Genomic DNA, 25,643 nt, shown 5'->3' with positions numbered 1-25,643 from the left:
GTGCCCACAAGCCGTGTCTTTATTTTATAGCAGATGCCACAAGGCAAAGTGGGGGCGTGATCACGTTGTTTACAGCATTCTCGTGAGTTCCAACCTCACTTAACTACATGCACCTGAAATCTAGCACACAGGCACATGGGGCCACGTGTTTGGACCATAGGTTCAAGCTTAAAGCCACAGCCGTTGGCTATGATTGTGCTGGGAGGGCCCTGCCCTTCCAGCTGGGACTTGCACGTGGCAATGAGAGGACTCTGTCCTTTCATTAGTTCGAGGCTTGAACCTGGCCAAAACACTGTAGCCTCGCCCCACAGGGGGAGATTCCAGGAAGGAGGGAGGACTTGGGTGTGGCACTGAGGGGAACTAATATTCCAAAAGGTTGAAAAAGTTGCTTTTGTCCTGAATTTTATCAATTACCATTAAGAAAAAAACTTGCTTGTTCAAAAATGGTTTCAATAGAAATGTTCCAGTTGTACATTTTTTGTTGGCAAATCCATCTAGATCAGCTGGCATTTTAAACTTCTAGATGTGTTAGTTTTGGGGAAACTCTAAGAAAGGTGAACGAGTCCAATTTGCAGGAGAATGGATTATTCAGGTCCAGAATTGACTCCTGGTGTGATTTATGGAACTGGATTTCTCAGCTGGAGTCACCGACTGGAGTCCATTCTTGAGAATTATTTGAAGCTGAGTCTCAGGACAGATGGGTTTTTTTAGAATGTGGACAGGACAGATAGGTTTTTCTAGAATGTGGGAGTTCGCAGTCCTGGCTGCTTCCCTTCCCTCCCTGCGCCTCTGAGCCTCCTCATTTATAGTATAGTGAGGCTTTCAAGGGACTGAGTCTGCCTCCGTGGAGACTTGAGGAAGGAAACTTAGTGGAGGTAAATCAGGATTTCTTTGTAGTTGACAACATGAAATCTTCTCAATGGTATTATACACTGGCTTCTCTGATAAACGTTCAATTTCTTTTTAGACCAGTGATGGGACACTTTTTAAAGTGACACTTGATATGAACTAGGAAATTAACCTATGACTCCACTCTGGAAGGGGATGCTCTTTCTAACAGTTTCTTTGGGGCTTCAAAGCACTCTGCCTGTTCACTTTGTTAGACTTAAAAAAGTGTTTAAATCTCCACTAACTCATTAAATGTTATCAGTTTGGCAGTGAAATATTTATAAAAAGTGTTCTGAGTTTTTGCAGACTTCAGCTCTATGCTTTCTACCCACACTTCTGCAAGGCTTACTTGTCTGTTTAGACCACAAACAATATTGGGGATTTTACTAGCTTAGCATCTAACCTAGTAACATACGGTTTTACCTGTCCTTGTTTTACTTTCAAACTACGTACTGAAGTTTACAGTTTGAGGAAAGTTATAAAAGTTATTTATAGTTTTTAAATTATAAAATTTCTAGTATAGAATGTTACTAAAAGGAAATATGTCCTACTCCCACTGCAAACCATCACCATTTTCTCTATTTCCTTGTGGTTTTAATTTTCATACATGTGCAGGCCTCATTCAAGTGTGTCCATGTATGTAGATGGATTTAACCATTATCACACTCATTGTCATGAGATCTGAACTTCTCACGTCTAGGATGATTCCCAATTTTTTGGCACCAACGACAGCCGCATGGGTGACAGAAGCGCTGACCTGCCTTTCCTGGCGGGAGCACCCTCTGCTGGCCTCACTCTCCCAGGTGCACTCTTGTCTCTGGAGGCCTATTCTGAGTGACTAAGCAATATTATTACACAGCCCGCTCTCAGCCATAGTCCTTCTAAGAACCGGTTACATAGCGTGGATTTCCTGGAGGACAAGTGCACACATGCCAACTGACAAGAGAGGTGGCACCTCCCTCCCCTGAAGCCACAGCCCTCCTGGAAGCCCAGGAAACCCTGGGCCAGGGGCTTCCACGCACAGAAGGCCTCAAACAACCACAGCTGTCCTGACCTTTCCACTGTCTTTAAAAACAAGAGAGATTTTCATCAGACTTACCTATGGCCTTTGAATATAGTCTTCTTTCATTTAGAGGAGGAGGAGGAGGAGGAGGAGGAGGAGGAGGCCAGGAGGTTTTCCTGGCCCTCAGACACCTGTCCCCCATGGGTACCATGGCCACAGAATCTATATTTGGGACAAGTCCTCAGTGGCCTTGCACATAGTAAATGCAGGTGACCTGTTAGGCACTGGGCGGAGGGGCCAAGCACATCTCATCATGAATATTTACTACCAGTCGGAAGAGATAATTTTAACTGCTCAGTGTTCACTAAGTCCTTTGCAGCCTGGGAAGGAGTGTCTCTGCTTCGACTGGGGAAACTCTAATGAAATTTATGTCAGAGACCCTTATCCATGTTTAATCTGGTGATAGAGCAAATAAACATAGGCCTGAAAAGAGTGAGGGGGAGAGAGAGGGAGAGGGAGGGGGAGAGGGAGAGGAGACATGGTTGATAGCAATTCATCTGCATCACTCATATGTTTGCACTTACTTTGGAGAATAAGGAAAGCACGGGAGTGAGAAAATGCAGTGTTGATACAGCATATGAGCCTTTAGTACAGAACTACAGAGGGATAGGGCAATGTGTCCAGGAATGAGAAGAGGAAGGTGCTGGAAAGATGCCTAAGGGTATTTGTGTACGTTAATCCCCAGGTGCTCTCAGACTTTCAGGTCAATGACCTCTCTTTCTCCCTCATCCCCCCTTCCTTGTCATTGAACAATAGCCAGGCCCAAAAGTTAGCCAAACACAAAAGTTGTGGTTTCCAGCGGCAAGGAAAAGAAAGAGAAACTAAGAAAAGGGGCAAGCAGGAAGAGGAGGAGCAGGACAAGAGAATATATGAAAAGATGGAGCTAGAGAAGTAGAAAAGAAAAAAGAGAGAAAGTGCTGCAAAGAAGTGAAAGAAGGTGAAAATGCAAATGCTAAAGGTTTCTTTTGAGGCTGAAGAAAATGCTCTAAAATCAACTGTGATGATAGTTGCACAACTGCATTTACTGAAAACCATCGGTGAATTGCATGACGTGAATTCTAGCTCACTGAAGCTGTTATATTTAAAAAAGTAAACTCACATTTAAAAAATTGATATATTTTAATGCACATCAGCCTCCTGGCCAACTTTATGCGTAGCAGACCTGCTCTGCTGAGGGCCTCCTTCAGGCCACAGAATCTCTTGCATGTTGAGGTTCCAGGGCAGATGGCTTTTACTGTCACTAGAAATGAAGAATCTGTAAGGAGAGGCAGAAAATGCAAAGGAGAGAGATATAGGGGACAAGAAACAGCCTGCTGCCAGGGTCAGCTGATTCCATTGCCTAGTGTTTGAACTAATGAGCATCAGTCCTTTCTTCTGAGCTTCTGAACACACTTTTAATTAGGGGAAATTGATAATTAACTAGTAGAGATGCCCACTTGCTAAAGAACATTCATATCCAAATTTCTGTACTACTGCATGCACACACACATACATCCACCCACCACACACACACACACACGCGCGCACTAGTATGCAGCCTCATGTCACTGTCAAAACAGTCCTCTTGTATCTCTAAAATAATAATATAAATGTAAACCTGTTTTTAAAAAGGCACACCTTCGAACCTTAAATTCTTTGATAACTGAGGGTCCTCTTTTTTTTTCTTTAGTTAGTATGCCTTCCTATAAAGGTTTACTACGCTGGCAACTTCACATTACTAAGCTAGAATGATCATGGCTTCAGAAGTATTTAGATTGAGTGCATTGCATTTTGGATCTGGACGGGAAGTACACAAATGGTGTGCACATTCTCTGATTATACATAAGCCTCTCCCTGCTGCGTCCTCTTCTCAGCTGTGTTCCACCCAGACAGAGCTGGTGAATAACTCCTCTCCATATATGCAGAAATGTCCTTTTTGAAATCTCTAAGCCATATAGATTTCTGAATAAAATTGAGAAAACAATTCCCTTTTCTGAGTGTTGAGCAGTACTTAAAATACAGTAAAATGTAAGTTAGATTAAAAATATGGCAAGTAGCCCTGACTGGGTGGCTCAGTTAGTGGGAGCATTTTCTCCTACACCAAAAGGTTGTGGGTTCAATTCCCGATCAAGGCTAGGTTTCAGGTCCAATCCCTGGTCAGGGCACACACAGGAGGAAAACCAATCAATGTTTCTCTTACATCATTGATGTTTCTTTTTCACTCCCTTCCTCTCTCTCTCCAAAAAATCAATGAAAACATATCCTGGGGTAATGATTAACAACAAACATATGACAGGTGTGTACCCTCATTATTTGGAAACTTAAATAAGAATATAGTGTCTAGGACTTTATAGAGGTATTTATGATAAACAATGGTTTGGGGAAAGAATGTCTGTTCTCAATTGAATTCAAATTTAAATTAATGAAAAGTAATCTTTAAGATGCATGACTGACAAAATAGCTTCTTTTTGAGTGTTAGTACATTTAGAAGCAATCAAGTTATGCAGCAAATTAAGGGGAGAAATGGTTCCCGCTGTCTGAGAATGCACAAGGTAAGTAAGGAAGCTTTCCATAATGTTTATGCTCTGGGCTTGGTTAATTCCCTAGCACATCAGAAGAACACAGCCCAGATCATCTGTCCTTCATATTTAATTCAGTTTGTTTGCACACTGCATCTTACACTCAGTGTTTCCCAAAAAGCAATTTCAGGAAAGATAAAATTATGAGAAAATACTTTTCAGAACTAGATGTGCTGATAAGAAAACAAAGGATATGGATAGGACTCTTTGGAGAAATAAAAATTACTCTCCTGTTTTGTTCATGTCTAAGTATTATCTGATTAGTATCGAAGGTTAACATATTCATGCATGGAGACAGGAATTGCTTTCTCTGTTTTCAGAAACTGTGAGAGAAGAGAACAAAGACTCAAAAAAAGAAGTATATTCAAGAGTCCAAAAAGCTATATTGTCTAACCACAAAAACTGATGAAGCTTTGTTTCATTTAAAATAAAACTATGTGATTGAAGGGATGTGTGGGGAAAGAGCAAAAGAAAAGCAAGGATAATTAACTTTATTTATAAAACACATCACGTCCAAAGTGCTGAAAGAATTACAAATAACTAATTAATAGTGGCTTTCATGGGTTCCTTGGAGTCCTCTGATTGTTACTTTTTTATTTGGTAAATACAGACAAGAGGAATGTAAAAGGATCTCTCAAATATATTCATTGATTCACTTGTTCAAGAACACTAAGCCACTGCCTTCCTCAGTTTCATTCCTAGGCAATTTTCTCTTCCTGTCCTACTAATAATGGACAACTCAAAGACAACTTGAGTTTACTGTCATAATTATTTTTTCAAAACTGGATATTTAAAGCCTGGATAAAAGTAAATGTGAAATGGGTGTTATAAATGGCTCCAATGTACACTTAAGCAAAGTGTGGGGGATCCAATGTAATCTGGAATACATAGACATCACTTCTGCAAGATCCATAGTCTAACAACTTGGAGATTAAAACCAAATTTTGAATGTGAATTCCTCCCTTTCTTTCTGCCCTCCCCTTCTTCCTTCCAAAAGTATTAACTGAACACCTACCATATGCCAGAAACTGTTCTAGGCATTGGAGATACTGCAGTGAACAATACACACACAGACGTGCACACCCACACATGCACACACAAAAGTAAATATGGATTTCCAATGATGGCAAAGAAAGTGGTGGGGCAAGAGATGATGCTCATGTGTGTGGGTGTGGCCTCACTGAGGTCACTTTGAAAGAGGTGAGGAAACAAGCCACGCCTTCCCTCTGCCCATGAGCTTCATATCCCTCTCCCCCTTCTCCACACAGTGCATTTGCTGACCCCTCTCACCTTATAGTGTGAACGTCACTTTCTCTGGGCAGCTTTCTGCAACTGCTCCGCTGCAAACTAATCTCTCCCTCTGCTGAGACCCTAGGCACTCATTCATATACTCCCAACCTTATTAGACTACAAGCTCCTTGAGAATCTCTACACTCCTTTGATCACTTCTTGTGGCTTCTGTTATAGTCCTGGATACAGCAATACTAGTATTTCAACAATGGCTCTGGAATAACTAATCAATCAATGCTATAGACTAAATGTTTGTATCCATCCCCACCCCATTCATATATTTCAATCTTAAATCTCTGAAGGATGGTATTAGGAGGTGAGACCTTTGGGCGATGCTTAGGTCATAAGAGTAGAGCCCTCCAGAGTGGGATTAATGCAACCAGTAAAAGCAAGCACATTGTATAGGGACACATGCACAACTGGCAGAACTGAGCAGATAGGATGGCCGGTTGCAGAATTTAATATAATTTGTATCATGCTGTGTTGTTTTGGTGTGTCTTCTTCAGTTAACATGATGTTGTGAGATTCTTGTAAATCATTGTGTCTGATGGTAGTCTTTTCATTTTCTCTGCTCTCTGTTTTTCCTTTATATAGGTATTTTAAGAGTATGTTTAGGTCTTGTGGGGAAGATGCACTTAGAAAGGGAAATACTGTCTAATAGACAATGGGTAACAAGGGTTGGGATGCAGCTCAGAGACCAGCAGTGCACAGGAGAAGGGCTCCTCTGCTTTCTGGGAGGGAAAGAATTATGACCAGTTGGTTAATATTTTTTCAGTGAAGTAGGCTAAGGGAAAGGGACACAGAAATTATATGAAGTAGCTACTATTAGGGAAGTTCACAGACTTCTAAGAGACTGTTGCGCCTGGGCAGGGCCTGAATTTAAGCACCCAGAATGTCCGGGGGTAAAGGGCAGTGGGGACACACCACCCGGAATAGAATTCCTTCTGCAGCCACAGGCATCCTCAGTTTAACAGCAAGGGAGGGAGACAATACTTAGTGTAATGATGAGCTTAAACAAATATATAAAAACTCTGGCTCTGCTACTTACTGCTAGCCAGTAAGATGGCCAATCCTCCCAAACCAACCACAGTTTCCTCATCTATAAAACAGAGATAATATTTATTTTAAAACATTTGTTGTGATAATTATATAGAGCATCATATGTCAAAATCTTGGCATGCAGCAACAGAGACCCAATTTTGAAGTGTCATTAAAAAAAAGTTCTCAATGGAATAATAATAAAACCACAATGACATTGTTCAAAAGAATATTCTCCATGCCTACATCCTGGGCTAGCTGGAGAATGCTGAGTATACTCATGGAAAGAATTCCTCATATGCTGTATTAGGGACATAAGAAGGGAAAGCTGGCCCTTAGATTTTCTATATCAGATGTGCTTAAAAGAGCATCAGTCAGCCACCAGCAGAGGCAGCCAAGGAAGACTACCAACCACAGGGGTGGGTGCACAGGCTCAGACTGAATGCCAGATGAAATATCTGTCCTCTCAACCTCCCATCTGAGAGGCTATGAGGGCACATGCCAGGAAAGGTTGGAAAGGTTTAAGACTACAATGGGAGGGGCTTAGGTCACTTCCTCAGCCTCATCTGTCACCCTTCATCCCCATCATCACCACCCACCTTCAAGCTCCAGGTATTTAAACTTAAGTGCAATCACACACACAGATGCAGGCATGCATGCACGTACCACACTTATTTTGGGTCCTTGCTACTCCCTCTTACTGGAGTATTCCTCCTTTCCCCTTTGCCTGGTTAAATCTTACTCATACCCTGCACTCAGGGAGGACAACCCCTTTTCTAGGAAACTCCTTGAAACTGGATCAAGAACCCACTCATACATAGTTTCCCAAACACACCATTCTCATGCCCTTTGATTAATATTATAGGTATTCATCTCCTTCCCTAGACTGTGAGCTTCTAGAAACAGGAATAGATCTTATACCTAGCACAGCGCTGGGTATATAAAAGGCATTCAGGCCCTAACTGGTTTGGCTCAGTGAATAGAGTGTCAGTCTGCGGACTGAAGGGTCCCAGGTTTGATTTCAGTCAAGGGCATGTACCTTGGTTGCGGGCACATCTCCAGTGGGGGGTGTGCAGGAGGCAGCTGATCGATGTTTCTCTTTCATCGATGTTTCTAACTCTCTATCCCTCTCCCTTCTTCTCTGTAAAATATCAATAAAATATATATTTAAAAATAAAATCCTATCTAATAAAAGAGTAATATGTAAATTGACCATCACTACAACACACAAGATGGCCGCCTCCATGTGGTCAAAGATGGCTGGCAGGGGAGGAAATTGGGGGTGTTCAGGCCAGCAGGGGAGGACAGTTTGGGGGAACCAGGCCTGCAGGGGAGGGCAATTGTGGGGGGACCCAGGTCTACAGGAGAGGACAGTTGGGGATGACGAGGCCTGCAGGGGAGGGAAGCTGGGGGAGGACCCAGGTCTGCAGGGGAGGGAAGTTAGGGGTGACTGGGCCAGCAGGGGAGAGCAGTTGGGGGTGATCAGGCAGGCAGGTGAGCAGTTAGGCATCAGTCAGGCTGGCAGGGGAGTGGTTTGGGGGTGATTAAGCAGGCAGACAGACAAGTGGTTGGGAGTCAGCAGTCCTCAATTGTGAGAAGGATGTCCAACTGCCCGTTTAGGCCCGATCCCTTAAGAGGTCCCAGACTGGAGAGGGTGCAATCTGGGCTGAGGGACACACACACCCCTGTGCATGAATTTCATGCACTGGGCCTCTAGTAAATAAAATAAAAGGCATTCAGTAAACGCTTGTTCATGAAAGGATGAAAACTGTATGAAAAAAGAAAGAAACATAAGCCATCACAGGTGATATATTTTTGTTCATAACAAATAATTATTTTAATTGAAGATGTAAATGAAAAATTTTAACTATTTTTAAGACATAAATTTCTAGTGTTTTTCTTGAAGCTCCTACCGATCTCAGTCAGAAGAAACCCTAAGATACACAAAAATCTCATTAGCCACTGATGGGGCCTTATTTTTTAACACTGTTAAGTAACAATAGAAGTAACTGATTACATGAACACCAAGTGCTTCATTTTTTAGGGGTTTTCCTCTCACTTTCCTGTATTATAGAAGAGCAGGACTCAACCATTGGTACAAATGTTCCCATCAGGGTACACTTACACATTGAAATGTATACCTGGCATTTCCTAATGAGTCTGGCACAGTTTGTTTTGTTACCAGATAGCGTTCTTCCCTTTAAAGCACCTCCTTTACAAGGCTGATCTGTGCCTGCCCTGGAGTCTGTACCTGTTCTGAGTGACAAGCAGCCAGCCCATCATCAAATTTCTATCAGTTACTAACAATATTAGTTATATGAAGTCACAGAAAAGAAAAGGAGAACTTTGTTTCTTTTGCCACCAGCAGCTTGCTTGATCTTTTAGAAATATAACAGCTGCGGATACTGTGCTGAAATTCTTAGCACTTATATTTGTGAACAAAAATTAGGACCTGTTTGGAGCTACTGTCAAAAGGAACCATCAGTGCTGAACGGGTAGGAGCGTGGAAACACTGACCATACACTGGTAGCAAATAGATGGTATGTGCAGCCACAGAGTCTCCTCGTACTCAGGATATAACACCAGTTTGCTGCTCAAAAAAACATCGTTCTTAGTTCTTTTAAAAATATTTTTTGCATGTTTGAATTACCAGCAAATAATTCTTAGATAACATGTGGGTGGCAGGGATGAGAGAGACAGGCTTGTGTGTCTGCAGTTTACTGTTCAGGAAATACTCAAAGTAGTGGTACAGGCTATTTCATCCTTCTTTAGATTTTTATCTTCTATTAGAGGCCTGGTGCACAAAATTCATGCACTCGGTGGGGCGGGCGGAGAGGGGGTCCCTCAGCCTGGCCTGCGCCCTCTCACAGTCCAGGAGCACTCGGGAGATGCTGTCAGTTGGACATCCTTAGCGCTGCCGTGAAGGCAGGAGAGGCTCCCACCACCCTACTGTGCGCCAGTTGTGAGCCCGGCTCAGGGTTTCTGGCCGAGCGGCGCTCCCTCTGTGGGAGCGCAGGGACCACCAGGGGCAGCTCCTGTGTTGACTGTGAATTCGTGCACCTTGAAAGGAACTGTGGGCCAGGAGGCTGCAGTGGGCACAGGGGCAGGTCTTAGCACATCCTCTGTGCACCCCCTCCAGCCCCTCCTGCCGCCGCCCCTGGTCCCCTGTCTGCCTGAAGCTCCACTCCTGCTGTGGCAGCTCCCACACCCTGATGGTGCCAGCCCTGCTCGCACCCCCTGAAGGCACAGAGCAATTGGGGCCGGCACCAGCAGCAGGTGCAAGTGGCAGCTGCTTCCCCAATCTCCTCTCAGGAGCAGGGGGAGGCAGAGAAGCCCTGAGGGGCGATTGGGACTGGCAGCTGCCACTCACACCTGCTGATGGTGCCGAGCAATCAAAGCCAGCGCTGGGCATTGGCACTGGGTGCCAGCAGTGGCTCTGGTGCCAGCAACGGGTGCACAAGTGGGACTGCGGCACGTGGGAGCAAAGAATTTTCAGTAACCACCACAGGCTCACATTGAAGACAGCAATCAGTGCCCCACCTTGGTCTGGCACCCCTGCTCACCTGCTCCACCATCCCACCACAGTTGACGCCCACCATGTTCCATGCATGCCCCTTGGTGGTCAGCGCACGTCATAGCGACCGGTTGTTCGGTTGTTCTGGTTGTTTCGCTGTTCGGTCTATTTCCATATTAGCCTTTTATTATATAGGATTTCACTACCTAGTTTAAACAGCACAGAAGCCAGGCCAAATACCACTTGACAGAAGATTGCATGCCTCTTTCATGTGTGTGGGAGGTGCATGTGCTTATTAATTCCAGGATAAAAACCATGGCTTTTCATGAGATAAAAATTTTACTAAAAGGAATTTAAGGTCAGGTTTAATTATCCTAATATGCCTGTCTGGAAGACCTGTTGTCTCATAGAAGAAAAAGCCATATTTCTACCCAACATCAAGTGTTAAGTAAGCAAAAACAGGCCAAGAGCTGGAAAATGTAATCCTGAACACAAGGCCAAGAAACAAGGGTTCTCATTCCTAATGCAGGGAAGTTGCATCGTTTTACTGTGTTCTGTTTGCTAATTTTTAATCCAAGATAGAGACCAGCAAAGCAGATAAAACCTAAGGTGAGTACTGTGGACTATGAAACCCCAATGGGCTTAAAATAGCATAGGTGGGTTTTGAACCTCACTAAACTGTGTTGCTCTGAGACTATACTCATAGTAAGCCTTGGAAGCTGGTCAAGATGCCCAGGGGCTGGGTGTGGTCATTGGCAGCCTTTGCACTGAATAAGTTTGATTCCCCTGGAAACAAATTTCTATGGAGAGGAAGAGATTGGAGGGCTTCCTTCTCGCCCGGTTTCATGTCAGACTGCTGCTGGGTTTACCAAACTGAGAAGGTCAACTTGTAGGAACTTATGAGTCATGTTAGCTGGGAAGGCTACTTCCATTCCTTTTAACTTTTGCAACATGTTTTATTGAAGTAGACCTTACAGAATGCGGATCATAACTTGCTGTTACAAACTGAACACACTCTTGTCACAAGCACCAAATCAAGAAACAGAATATTACCCCACAGCCTCTCCATTCCCTCTCCCAGTCACTCTCACAGGATAACCACAGTTTTTATAGTAGTAAATTTTGCCTGATTTTGCACTTATATTAATGAAAATCATTAAGTATTATTTGTGTTTGGATCAAACATTTCAGTCAATGCTACATTTGTGAGCTTCATCCATCATTGCATGTAGTGCCTGTTTCTTCTTGCTATATAGCTAGCACCCATTGTATGAATATGACACAATTTATCCATTCACTGCTGATGGGCATTTTGGGTTATTATAAATGCGCTGCTATAAAAGTTCTGGTACATGTCTTTTAGTGGACTTATGCATACATTTCTGTTGGGCATTTAACTTGGAATGGAATTGCTCTATCTTTCTAAGTTAATTTAGGTGTGTACTATATAATTTATGCTTACTATATTCTACAAAAGGCCTCCAAGACTAAAATCCATTTTTTTACCTACAGAATTATTGGTTCTCCATTCATACTTGAACCTTTTGCAACATATATTATTATAATAAGTCAATGGCATTGTGTCTATTTTAGTAATCAGCATGATCGTTTGCAGATACATGGTACCACATTTACTCTGCATTATTGCTCTGGAATTTGTAATGCAATTGTAAGAAATCCTGCACAGTTGTAACGGAGGAATTTGGAAAATTCAGTAATAACAAGCTAGTTCTTATAAACAGGCAATGCACTGCCTCCATCTGGCCCCATATAAAGTCAGGCAAGTAAACAATAAGTATGGCATATGTGGATACAGATTATAACAGCAGAAGTTGGAATATGATGCTGTATTATATCATCAAAATGGGAATAATCAAGACCAAGGGATAATAAGATCATCACACCTAACTTCATATTTTCATAACTAAAGCTTTTATTTCAGATTTCTGATTTGTACGTTGTTTCTATATTACTTTATGTTTTAAATTTCACCCATTCCTCTACCTCCCTCCCCTTTGGCGATCAAAGCTTGTTCTCTATATCTGATTGTTTTGTTTTGTGTTTTAGATTCCACATCTAACTGAAATCATATGGTTTTATCTTTCTCAGTCTGACTTATTTCACTTAGCATTATTTGTTAGTTTTTTATTGATAATTCATGTTTTATATGATGTACTTCAACAGCTCTACATACCAAAGTGGAAGCAGACATTTAGGTAGCTTATATCTCTGCTATTTTCTATAAAAAATTATGAGTACCTCCTACAGCTGTCTTTAAGAGAAGAGTCCCTCTCCCTCTCCATCTCTCCATCTCTCTATTTTGGAGTTCTTTACTGTCTCCTAATCACCTGCTTATCCAGGAGTAACAGGTTTGTATGTCATTTAGTATCAATTTCCCTTTTAACATATGTACTTGCCAGTAGAAAAAAGAGTACCAGAGGAGTAATTACAAGACATTTACTTCAAAAGCAGTCACTTATTAGCTGTGCCATGATAAGAAGATACAATCTGCCCAAGATTTACTTTTTTTGATTCATAAAATAAAAAATTTAAAACTTACATTGTAGGGCTGTTCTATGTAATAATTAAGATAATGCATGTGAAAACACTCTGTAAGTGGTTAAATAATATGAAAATATAACATATTATGATTGTTATTATGATCTTGTAAAACAGACTCTTTCCAAAGGAAAAACATCATAAAATTTTGTATCAAACTTAGTATACCCTACTGTCTACCTGCAAGTAATTTCTCAAAATTGTCACATACCGCTTAACACCAGGAATATATTCTGAGAAATGCATCATTAGGTGATTTCATCATTGTGTGAACACCATAGAGTATACTACACAAACCTAGATGAGATAGCCTAATACATGATATAGGTTCAACCTTATATAGGTAGAGCCTATTGATCCTAGGCCTCAAGACTGTACAGGATGTTACTTTGCAACACAATATGAGATATAACCAAGCATAAGAAGGAATGAATTTCAAATGTGCAAACTCTTCCCCCACAGACAAGTCTCCTGTTCACTTCGCTGAAGTGAAGGTAACTGTTGACTGAAGTATAGAAAGTACGGCCCTGCTCAGGTGCCATTGGGAATACTGGTCAAAGTTACTGGAAAAGTGAACCCTTTTTATTTATTTATTGTTTAAAAATATATTTTATTGATTTTTTACAGAGAGGAAGGGAGAGAGAAAGAGAGTTAGAAACATCGATGAGAGAGAAACATTGATCAGCTGCCTCCTGCACATCTCCCACCGGGGATGTGCCCGCAACCCAGGTACATGCCCTTGACCGAAATCGAACCTGGGACCCTTGAGTCCACAGGCCGACGCTCCATCCACTGAGCCAAACCGGTTTCGGCAACAATGATGTTTATTTAAAAATTTTAAAAACAGAGCCTCCATAATAACGATATACCTAAGCTTAGATTATAAATAAGAAAGAAAACTATAGAGAGTGATAAACTTCCCAGGCTTAGGAATGTTATCTTTTGGGAAGAATAATCCATTTTAATTCACATTACTGAGTTTCCCTGGTTTTCAGATTAGCTAGCACAAATCCTTCAACAAGTTGAGTAACGCCAGGAAATCACAACAAGTTAAATATAGAATTACAATTTTTTTCAGTGTCTAGCAGATAATGGGAGAATTGTTAACCCCTTCCCCAACAATTTTTTTGTTAAAAACGTTTCTTTTTCAGACTAATTTTTTTATTTTGGTTCTATATAGTATTTTTGATGCTGGTTATGAAAACAGTTTGTAACTCGTCTTCCTATAAACCATATTTTTTTTACCATATTTTCTTAGTATACTCGTCGACGACTGAAAAAGAACATTTTGTGAAAACGAGTATACACGTTTCTGCCGGGGAAGGGGTTAATATTGATTCTTGAGGTATTTTTAAGAAAGGGTTATTCCAACCCAGTTCCTTCTACTAGCAACAGTTTTGCAATTATGGACCTTACATTTGAAATACAAAAAGTCACTTCTAACTAATATAGAATCCATAACATACAGACACAATGGTCATGAAACTTATCAACCAAATATTATCTCATTAATGTATCTAAAACAATTACAACACAAGGAACTAATTGATATTTTATTATCTGAATAGAGGCCCAGTGCACGAGTTTGTGCGCTCGTGGGGTCCCTTGGCCTGGCCTGTGGGATCGGGCTGAAACAAACTAGCTCTCCAACATTCCCTGAGGGGTCCTGGATTGTGAGAGGGTACAGGCCAGGCCGCAGGACCTCTCCAGGGCACAATCGGGGCCAGAGAGGGACAAGGGAAGTTGGCCAGCCAGGGAGAAATCATTGGAGGGCTCCAGGGCATGTCTGGCCTGTCTCGCTCAGTCCTGATTGGCTGGACCCCAGCAGCAAGCTAGCCTACCAGTCAGAGCATCTTCCCCCTGGTGGTCAGTGCATGTCATAGCAAGTGGTTGAGTGACCTTAGCATATCATTAGCATATTACACTTTGACTGGTTGAACGGATGACCGGACAACCAGACACTTAGCATATTACGCTTTTATTATATAGGATTATACTCATGGCAAATATATATATAAAGCCTGAAAAATGAAACAGACCTAAAGCATATTATTTTGTAGCTGGAGTACAAGTGGTTTTTATTATTTTTGTACTTCAAACATTACCCAAAATGTTATTGATCGTGGACTAATCTTGTAATATAATAGTACCAATTATAAAATAATTACATGGTAATATATCTATTTTTTATGATAATAAGTTTTCTTCACTTATATTTTACTTTGCTTTTGCTTTTTAAGGTGATTTAAAATTACATGATATCACCTCTGGTTAATTGCTATACACTGTTCTCACATCAAAGTAAACCAAAGCCATATATGCTTCCATCATAATAAGGTACAGCATATACAGTCTTGGCAATTCTTGTAATTTGAAATTTTGTACTTAGGAAAACCCTTAGAATGTGTCGAAGAACAGAGTATCTTTGGAAATGAACACTTCAGTTGCTATAAAACTAAACATTCCATATGTAATCTTCCTTAAAGTTAGGAAAAAAACCCAGAGAATTCTCATATAATTATTTCCAAGTTCAGTAAATTAGACATATACATTAACCTTCAAGAATTTTATAGTAATGGGTAGAAGTGATTTAAAGATCCATGGCTAATCTTCTCTGTTACTTCATCAAAGCATTTACTAAAGTCTGTAATAAATCATGTCATTTAGAGAATTAAATGTGTTATCTAAAGTCATATACTCTTTTTCTTTTTACTTATTGAAGTAAAAATACATCTGCAAGTTTATTTTTAAATTTCCACCCAGTTCAATTTCACTATGTGGTAACATAATGTCAAAGAAAATGACAGGCCAAGTGACAAAGGAATCAGATAAATGTGAACACATGCCATTAAGGAACTCTCTTGGCATGCTAAAAGTTTTAACTGAAAGTAACAATAAATTAAGAAGTACCGTGATTGTAAAATGAAAACCCGGCCTTTAAAAATCCTTTCTACATAGTATTCAGTCATTATAAATTCATAAAATTTACAGAGCCAAACTAAACAAAACAGTCATTATGAAAAATTATTATTTTCTATGTATAGCAAGAAGAAGGTGTATAGGGGAACTCACTTGGAGATGCAATATGGCTCTAGTAGCAAAGGCATCTGGGAAATGTTGGACTCTTGTGTTTAACCTTCTGTGGCCTCAGGCTTCACTGACTACCCAGAAAACCAGAATGCAGTCCAAAGACAAAGGCCATGACCCAGGAAGGAGATTAATGCATGTATACAGTGTGGATAACTCCCTGATGTTATCTGTTAACTTAGAAATGCATTGTTCTTTCTGGTGGTCTAAGCTACTACCCACCATGTTTTTACTATTAACCCCTTATAAAAGAGATTCTGTGCTAGGAGAGGGTGGATTTATTCCAGGCTGCTACCACTGGGAGTGAAGCTGCTTTGATCATAAATGTAAGCTCCTAATAAAGCTCCTATTAATTTGAATAAGGCTATGTGTCAGTTCTTTGGAATTGACCCTAAATTTAGATTTTTGGGGCTTTCCTCTAACAAGGTGCTATTATGCTCAGGTAGAAGGACTACAGAGAATTAGAAATAAAGTAATATGTTATTAGCTGAATTATTATTTTGGGGTAAACAAAGTTTTAAAAATAAGTTAGAGAAAACATAGCAGATTGGAAATGTGAACTCATCCTTTCTCCTTTATAATAGATCCTTTGTCGTACTGCTAAAAAGTGAATAAATGAATGAAAGTGCATAAAGACAAGGCATTAAAGAAGAAATGACAGCAGATAAAATAATTTAACACAGTTTTGAAACTGGAAAATAGATAAGCTGTGAGTCAAGAGTCTGAAAGGGAGGATGCCATAAAGACATACCGGGGAAAAATTTGGAAGATCAACTCTGCTGAAAGGAGCTTACTCAGAAGAAGGGACCCATCAATGGTGACTAGGGGCTCTATGGTGCTGGCCAGGCCCTTGCCTGACTACAATCCATGAAGCTCACTGACTGTCAGGCCCTAACGTACCAGCTTTCTGGCACCTTACTCTCAAGAGTGAACACAAGCAAACACTGCCAAGATTTAGAAATGCCTTTCATATGATAGAAGCAAGCTGGCCAACCTATCCAAAAAACAAAAACACAAGTATCTGCAGGAAAAGTCAATCCAGGGAGCAGGAAAACAAGAGCCTCAGAAATTGTCAGAGTTAAGAAAAGACCCACAATTCACCAAATAAGGACAGGATGCAATGAAAATCAAATCAGAGAATAAGGATTCATTCTCACAAACTGAAAAAAAAAATCATAGAACCATTAAAAATACCAATCAAGGGACTGGAAGACAAGGTTGAGGAAATCTTCCACAGAAGAGAACAAAAGATAAGGAATTTAAAGTGATGAGAGAAAATCCGAGCATCAGTGCAAAAAAGCAACAGAAAACATAAAAAAGAGCATATTTAATAAATAACATAGAAACACTTCCCAGAAATAAAGGACATAAGTTTCCACATTGAACCAATGAATGAAGGCTCATTTCAGAACACAAGAAAGTTCTGAAAATATACTGGTGAGATTGTTGGGGTAGGTAGAGGAAGAATAATCCTTTTTGTGAATTGAAATCTGAAATGCCTTAAATATTCTGATGAAAATGTTTCCAGCTGGAATTCTATCCACAACTAAAAAAACTGTGGATCAGGAAAGATAAAAATGTATTTTGCTATACATACTTACCTCCCACAAATCCTATCCCAAAAAGCTAGGAAAAAATAAAGCGGTGAAAAGAAGACTCAGAATCCAAGAAACAAAGGATCTAACAGAAGTGAGGTAAAGGGAATTGCAGGAGGCAGGTAAGTCCTCATAAGATGGTTGTTTATCAAACCTGCAGAGAAACCAATTCAGAATGGGACACTGCGGGGCAAGGACAGGGCTGCAGGAGGATCACCTGCTTTGGGGAGATGTTGATTAGTGGACCATCAGGTATGCCCGACTGTAGCTGAGAAGGGCTTTAGAGGTGAGAGATAACTAAGTAGGAGTCTGAGCCTGCCCCAGAGCAGGGCTGAGATGGGTCAGAGGTCAGATGGAGGAGTTTGTGTTCCAAGGACAAAATGTGATGCAACCAGGGAGTGTTCTCTCAAAACCCACTGAGAAGCAGGAGGAGGGAGGAGGAAACACTATCCTTGAAGAAAGGCTACTCCCAAGGATGACAGGAGCTAGGTCTAGGAAGTCAAGAGACTACGGGAGTTCCACAGGCCTCTTACTTACCCTACAGGAGCCCTGCTTTATCACAACAAAGGCTAGGGCAGGAGAAGAGCCATGACCCAATCACAGAGGTGGCACCTCTAGCAGCCCTGTGAATCGTGAGGTTGGAGATATAATATCTTGTGCCTTCTAGTTCCCTTAAAATGTCCCATTCTTCTCACTATCATATTTGTTCAGCACAGTATTTCATTCTTTTCTAAGTGTCATAGAATGCCTTGGTTTATACTCTTCTTTCTTTTTACATTCTAGTTTCTTCAGAAGTTATGAGGTCAACCATTAAAAGCAACTTGGTCAAAAAAATAATGTCATATATTATCAATACTATTCATAATTAGATATTACAAGTAGGAACAGTCAGGCCTCATACTAGATGAGAAAAGTTCAGGGAAGCTGTGGGAATAAAGTGGAAATGTCCATTGTGACTTTGTTTAGGGAAAGGAGAATGAGCTACACATGAGAACAGTGTGGGAGGCAAGTCAGCTGTGATGAAGAGGAAGAGGCCTTGAGTAAGCTACTTTGGCAATCTTTAGGAGCTGTCCAGGGTGGTATTTGTTATTCCAGCCCCAGAGCTACAGGAGTAAACTCCAGAGAGTGCTAATGGATAGGCCAACTGCAACATGATGGTCTGGCTAACTTTGAGGATATTGATTCAAGTTGTGAAGAGGCACTAAGATGGCCAGATGTTTCATCTGGAAAAACATGCACTCAAAAATCTACCATGAGAAGGCAGAACATGGTAAACTCTCTTAGGGAACTTCATCTGCTGTCCAGTATGGCAGCTACTAGCCATACGTGGTTATTGAGCACGTGAAATGTGCTAAGTGAGGAACTAAATTTTAATTTTATTTAGTTTTAATTATTGTTTAATTTAAACAGACACATGTGACTAGTGACTACCATATTGGACTTTGCAGTTCTAGATTGAAAAAGAAAACAAAGACACACACAGAAAATAAAAGCCTGAGAAATGTTATTTGTAGCCACATACCCCATAGTGGTCTGAAAAGTGGTTCAATCAAGTCCAACAGGGTCTTCACCTAATACAGACCACCCTCCCAATGATGTGATCGCTTCTCTCTCTTCCATCCTCTACATGTCCTTTACTCACTCTCCTCCTTCCCTCATAAAACACTAAAGCATCTCTACTAGGTCTATCTCACTCTCATCCATGACTCCTACACATCTAAACAAGTAACAAAGGTATCTGTAGATATTCAGTTTATTTGTTATGGATACTATATGATATTCTTCTTTTTAAGTGCTAATATTACATTTACATATATAACATTCACATAGACTCTTTGGGAGTGTTTACCATTATGTCTTACATGAATACTTGTTTTGATTTGTTTAGAACTGTTTCAAACACAGGTTTTTGGAACTGCAACCACCTCATCAAACAAGGACTTCTATTTGTTGTATATCTGTTATTCAAACATATGTTTTCTTGCTTCACATATTATATGATTTATTCTTTTCTCTTTATACTTCTCTATATTTTCTTAGGCAAGATATCTGTTTGCTGGACAAATTAGATGTCAGCTCTGTTCAGTTTTAATTTAGATATTCTGTAACTAGGTAATTCATCTATCCATCATTTTACCAATTGATGGGGACAAAACAGGCAGTAAGAGCTTATATACATTTATTTGTATGTATTTTTCATTATAAGCACCATATTTTCCATACTGTTATCACACATTTAAAGCACAGGTATAGTCTGCAACATAACTCCACATTTATTACTTTCTGTTCTAGCAAAGAATTATCTCATCTCCAAATGCATAAAAAAATAGAGAAAAAGAAATAGGGGCAAGGTGAGAACAAGAGGGGAAAAGACAAGAGGTTCTGGAATTTCTCTAAAGAAAGCAAGACACAGCAGCTGTTTGAAGAAAATTCAGGACTGGAGTGGGACCCAGATGGTAAGTATATCCTATGGAGGGTGTGCTTAAGGAATCAGTTAGAGAGCAGAGGCACTGGGAAATGATGTGGGTCTGGGCAAGACCTCGGGGGTCCAGCAGGCTCTGGGGAGGCAGAGGTGAGCAGACAGTAAGGAATGTCAAAGAAGGGTGTTAGGCACAGAGAAGGCAGTATGATAGGGGGATGACTGGCTTCACATGAGTCATTGATGATGCTACCAAAAGCCGATAGCCTGCATAATGTTATAATTCATCTCTGAAAAAAATTAAAGAAGAAAATATTTTACCTGTGATGTCCTGAATACCGTGGGCCCCGGATATGGCCTATTCCTCGGCAGCCTGGAGTAGGACAGACAGCTTGGCTTGGCAGGATTTTCATATCGTTTGCTCCTTCAGGAAGTAAAAGAAACACCCTTAGCAAAGAAGAACTGGAAAGACTAAAATATGTAAATGATATTCATTGAGACTTTATAAATTAAAAACATGTATTGGGTACTTGTGATGTTTTATAAAATGATTGAGCAGAAAATATCATTGCTATAATAGATAACACTAAAAGCAACTAATATCAGAGGCAGAGCAAAATAAATAAACACTGAAGAAATTATTTAAAAAAAACAGTGTGAGAATATTCATTATCTCTTTCAGAGAATAGTACTGGCAAAAGCAATACAGCCATGAGGTGAGAATGTGAGGGGGTGTCGTCTAGTTTGTGGTTTCCCATTATACTACTCCCACTGACCACAGCAAGGCACCCCCAAATGCTAGACAGAAACAGGGTGAGCAATTGTGCATGCCCAAAGACAGAGAACCAACAGGGCCCTACATGTGCTTCCTCAATCAGTTGTCACAGCTATCTGAAGAACTGCCTGACCCATATCACACACACACTATGCACACCGCCCACACCACACACCACACACATTACAACCACACACCACACACACATAACATACCACATCCACAACACCACACCATACACACCACACTATACTATATATAACCACTTCAGAAATGAAGTCTGTCAAGCACAAGAAACAATTCATCTCTAAAGATTACCAGGATTTAACCCCCTTGCTCTGTTCTGAGACCTTCCTCAGTCTGCTCTTCCTCATTTTCCCTCTCTCCAACACAGATATTAGCTCCTAGAATGCTCTACTCTCTACTGTCAGACATCTGGGTCTCACTTCCCTGACAGTCCCACATTCTCCATCTCTCTCCTCAGCTCTCATACTTCCACTTCCTGTGCAAGCTCCCCATTTCCTGTCCTCATTTCACGGTTTTCTCTATTCCCACTCTAACTCAGTCTGGCTGTTGCCTGAAGAGAGTACATTCTGAGCTTTCTTCCAGAGAAAATGTTCACTTGCTCAGCCCCATGTGTCTCAGAATTGGCAGGGAAGCCAGGGCCCCCCTCTCCTCCCAGCATCTCTTCTGGACCACATTTCTTTCATGTTCTTCAATACTCCAGTTCTTCTAAGGCTGACTCCATGGGGCTCCCTCACCACTGGCCCTCTCATTGCTCACACCTGTCTGCCTGCCTGCCAGCCATGCCACTCAGAAAAGACTGCAGCCCTCACTCACTGTGTTCCATTCTGTCCCAGCTCCAGCAATACCGAGGCATCTCAATATGCACAGTCATAGCGTCTAATCTGCTGCCCTCACAGATCATTAACTAACTCATCTCCAGTGGCTTCTTCCCTGAATCCATCTGGGCCAAACACAAGGAAAACCCTCTGGATCTTGTCAGCACTAAAATGACACTGCATCTAAAATCAACTAAGCAAACAGTCCATCTAACTACAAAATCTTGTCCTTCCAGATTGCTTGCTCAGGTATGCCACCCAATTCCTGATGATGTTTTCAACACCACTAGAATTCCCAGGCCACTAATTTCCCTTCTTTTTCCCACCATCAGTCATCAATCCCCACTTACCGTAACTCCCTTCCCTCATCTTAGATTCTGTCAACCAGTATTTGACCCTCTATTGCAAATAACTTAAATTCCCTTCCCTCTCTGACTGTATCACAAGTGCCTGGGGGGTGGGAGAAGCCAACCATGGATCAAATGTACTATCCTGCTGCTCTGTGTTTTGTGCAACTAAGTTCTCCTGGGAAAAAATTACACAACAGTGCAGACTGTTACCAAAATTACTTCCTCTCTTCAATACCACATGGACTCCTCTGAACTCTCCAAACCTTCCACCAACCTCCACCCTTCAGCTGTCAGTAGCTGAGTGTGCCTGCTACTTCACTGAGACACCAGGAGATCGCCCTCCTGTGCACCATCTTTGTCCTTCCTTCCCATCACAATGCAGGAATAAGTCCCTCCCCAATCACCATTTATGTTGAGTCATAGCTACCTCATTCTCCAGGTTCCTTAGGTGATTGGATATTCTAATCACTCCTGGACTTTTGAATCCTTTCTACCAACATTTAAACCTACTCCAGTTTCTCCAATGACAAAAAGAAATGAAGACAAAAACAGAAAACAAAAGCTTAAAACTCTACTTGGCACCCATATTTCCCATTACTGTTGTTCCCTCTTTCCCCCTTCATAGACAACTTTCTCAGAGAAGTTATCTTTATTTCTTCACATCTTGCTTCTCAAATCACATCATTCTATCTTCTGAGGTGAGTAATGACCTTTATGTATTAAGCCCCGCATACACTGCAGAGTATGCATTACACTAGATGTCTTGGTACTATTAATCACTGTCTCCTTCTTGAATTGTTACTGTCCACTGGCTTTGGTGACATCATACTCTGACAATTTCCCTTTGCCAGCTTTCCCTCCTCTAGTTAACCTTAAAATGTCACAGAGCACCACATTTTGTTCTTGGGCTATCCATTTCAACACTCCATTTATCAACTGTGCTACACATGCTCATAGACGACAGCCCCGACATTCTTTATGTTCCAGACCAATACTTCTAACTCCATACATTCAACTCCAATGCACCTCCACTGGGATCTCTCAAAGGCATTTCAAAGTCAACATGTTCAAACTGAAGTCATCATCTTGTCCCCCAACCTTCTTTTCTGCTAGAGCTGCTCATTCCAATAAATCACATCACACTCCATTCCAGAAACCTGGAATAATTCTTGACATCTCTTTCATTTCACTCTGCCTCAACTTCCAATCGATTCTCAATCTCTTACATATTTATTTAGCCAGCCAATTTTTCTTCATCACTACTGTGACTGGCCTAATCCAAGTCATCATCATCTCCTTGGAGCATTTCTGTAGCCATTCTTGACTCAGTCCAACCTATTCTACTTGCAACCAGAGTGCCATTTTCAAAACATAAGTCTAATCTAAGCAATAGATTCTTATTGATGTTTGGATTACATCCAAAATCCACACCTTGGTCTACCTGATCTGATTCCTATATACCTCTTCAGCTATATCTCACTTGATTTCCCCCCATATTCAATATTCAGCATCCAAACTGGTCTCTTCCTGCTCCTTAACCTACCAGGTTCTTCCACAATGGAGAGCATGTGCCTGTTGGGATGACCTTCCTATTTCTAAGCCTAGATAACTCCCATTTATATTTCAGATCACTGCTATATTTCACTTCCTCAGGCTGCCTTCCCTAGAGTATGTTAGGTTCCCATTTCATATAACATTTACCAAAATACAAATTGAATGTTTATTTGTTTAATGTTTATCTCTTTATTAGACTATGAGCTGCATGCCTATGTATATTTCATTCTTACGTGACCAGTACCTAGACTGACACAGAGTTGGTGAACACATAGTTGGTGCTCTATAAATGCTTATTGAATAAACAGATGAATATCCCACAGTCCTCCCCTCAAGATGCTCTTGGGTAAGAAAATATTATTACACAAAAGCAAAACAAAACAGAAATTTGGCCCTGGCCAGGTAGCTCAGTTGGTTGGAGTGTCATCCTGTACACCAAAAGGTTGCAGGTTCAATTCCTGGTCAGGGCACACACCTAGGTTGAGGATTTGATCCTTGGTCCCAACTCGTGGGAGGCAATCAATCGATGTTTCTCTTTCACATTGATGTTTCTCTCTCTTTCTTTCTCAATCAATCAATAAAAACATACCCTAGGGTGAGGATTAAAAAACAACAACCCAGAAATTTATATTACAGTTTGATTATGTTGTACAAAAATACTGACTGAAGCTGGGTCCCTATATGTGGTGATATTAGAATAAATATTTATACTTCATATAAATTTTTATTAAATTTATCAAAAAATAAGAAAGTATGTCTCACATACTTGCGCTTGCACAACTTCACAAAATACTTTGAGAGAAAAAATAGAAAGAAATAAGACCTCCCAATTCAAAGGTGGCTTTTGGAAATGCTTAAAAAAATACCCCAAGAATTTTTAAACAACTCGAGGGAACTGAAGTTTAAAAAGTGTAAACAAGTCCCTTAAGTAAGAAGTATTCTTATGTTAGTCAGCAAATAAAAGGATCTATGAGAAAATAAAGGGACACAAGATATAAGAGACTGTTCTCCTAACTGAACCTCACAATATACTACCAAGGCCACTGTCACAAAGGCCTGGAATATTAACCCATATACCTTCTGGCAGCCAGCCCAGGTGTCATTCTGTGTGGATAATACTACAGGAAATTCTCAATGCTTTTTAGCATTTTTTCAGGACCATTTTAATGCACTTGATTAAATTAAGACTTAAAGGGATCTTTTAAATATTTAACACTCATGGCTGTCATAATTCTCTCTTTGTTAGATCTGTAAGGAGAGTATGACCTCAGCTATTGGGAGAATAAGTAATATATTAAGAATTATAGCAAGGGAACACAACAAAAGAGTTAAGAAAAACATGCAATAAAAATGCACAGACTCAAACACTCAAACAATTTCCTTGGTAAATTCTGTATGATGCTTAATGTGTTAACTCAAGGATGAATAAGGCAGAGAGCCATCTGCAGGAAAAGAAACCTGTACATTCTACAACCCTTCGTATTATTTCCTCTAGAATAAAGGGAACCTATAATAAAACTAATTTCTATCCTAGGTCCCCAGAAAAATAACTACATTTTCACCAAGAATATCTTATTTGTAACTTGGATATTTAGAGAATTAGGTCTCTAGAAAAAATGTTCTCTACTTGAAATCACTCCTTCAGAGAGATAGTCCCTAAACATATTGCCCGTTCTTGCCTTCCTTTTACCACTTATTAGAAGTTATTTTCCTAGTGTATCTGTTTATCATCTGTCTCCCTTCACTAAAGGAAGGGCATCGACCTTATCTAATTTGTTTACCATTGTATCCCAGCCCCTGCTACAGCAGCGACTAGCACAAAAGAGATATGGACTAAGTATGTTCTAAGAATGAATAAAGTATCATGAAGACAACAACAATTAACATCTGCAGGCATTATTTCGGTATATCTTGACCAGAACGCTGTGTGATAATAACCACTTGATCCTCATTTCAGAGCTTAGTGTGTCGAAAATCAATCTGGTTCCCTACATCTAAATATTATTCGCTACTCACTATATCAAGCAGTTGAATGACTTCTTATTTATTCCAGTTATTTCATAAAAAATTTACTCAAGCAGGAGTTGATATAATTGCAGATAGTGATATCT

General features: G+C 40.5%; 1 protein-coding gene across 1 annotated transcript in view; it reads right to left on the bottom strand.

Annotated features, from left to right (window-relative positions):
* L3MBTL4 (l(3)mbt-like 4 (Drosophila)) overlaps window positions 1-25,643 on the bottom strand; it is a 303,733-nt gene that overhangs the window by 120,722 nt on the left and 157,368 nt on the right. The window contains exon 13 of the mRNA XM_006761933.2: window positions 20,333-20,435. Coding sequence (XP_006761996.2) covers window positions 20,333-20,435 — 103 coding nt within the window. The remainder of the gene's footprint in view (window positions 1-20,332; window positions 20,436-25,643) is intronic.

This window comes from Myotis davidii, unplaced genomic scaffold, assembly GCF_000327345.1.
Source record: "Myotis davidii unplaced genomic scaffold, ASM32734v1 scaffold96, whole genome shotgun sequence".
Taxonomy (NCBI): domain Eukaryota; kingdom Metazoa; phylum Chordata; class Mammalia; order Chiroptera; family Vespertilionidae; genus Myotis; species Myotis davidii.
The sequence above is the reverse complement of the archived record's forward strand: the minus strand, read 5'-3'. Positions and strand labels throughout refer to the sequence as shown.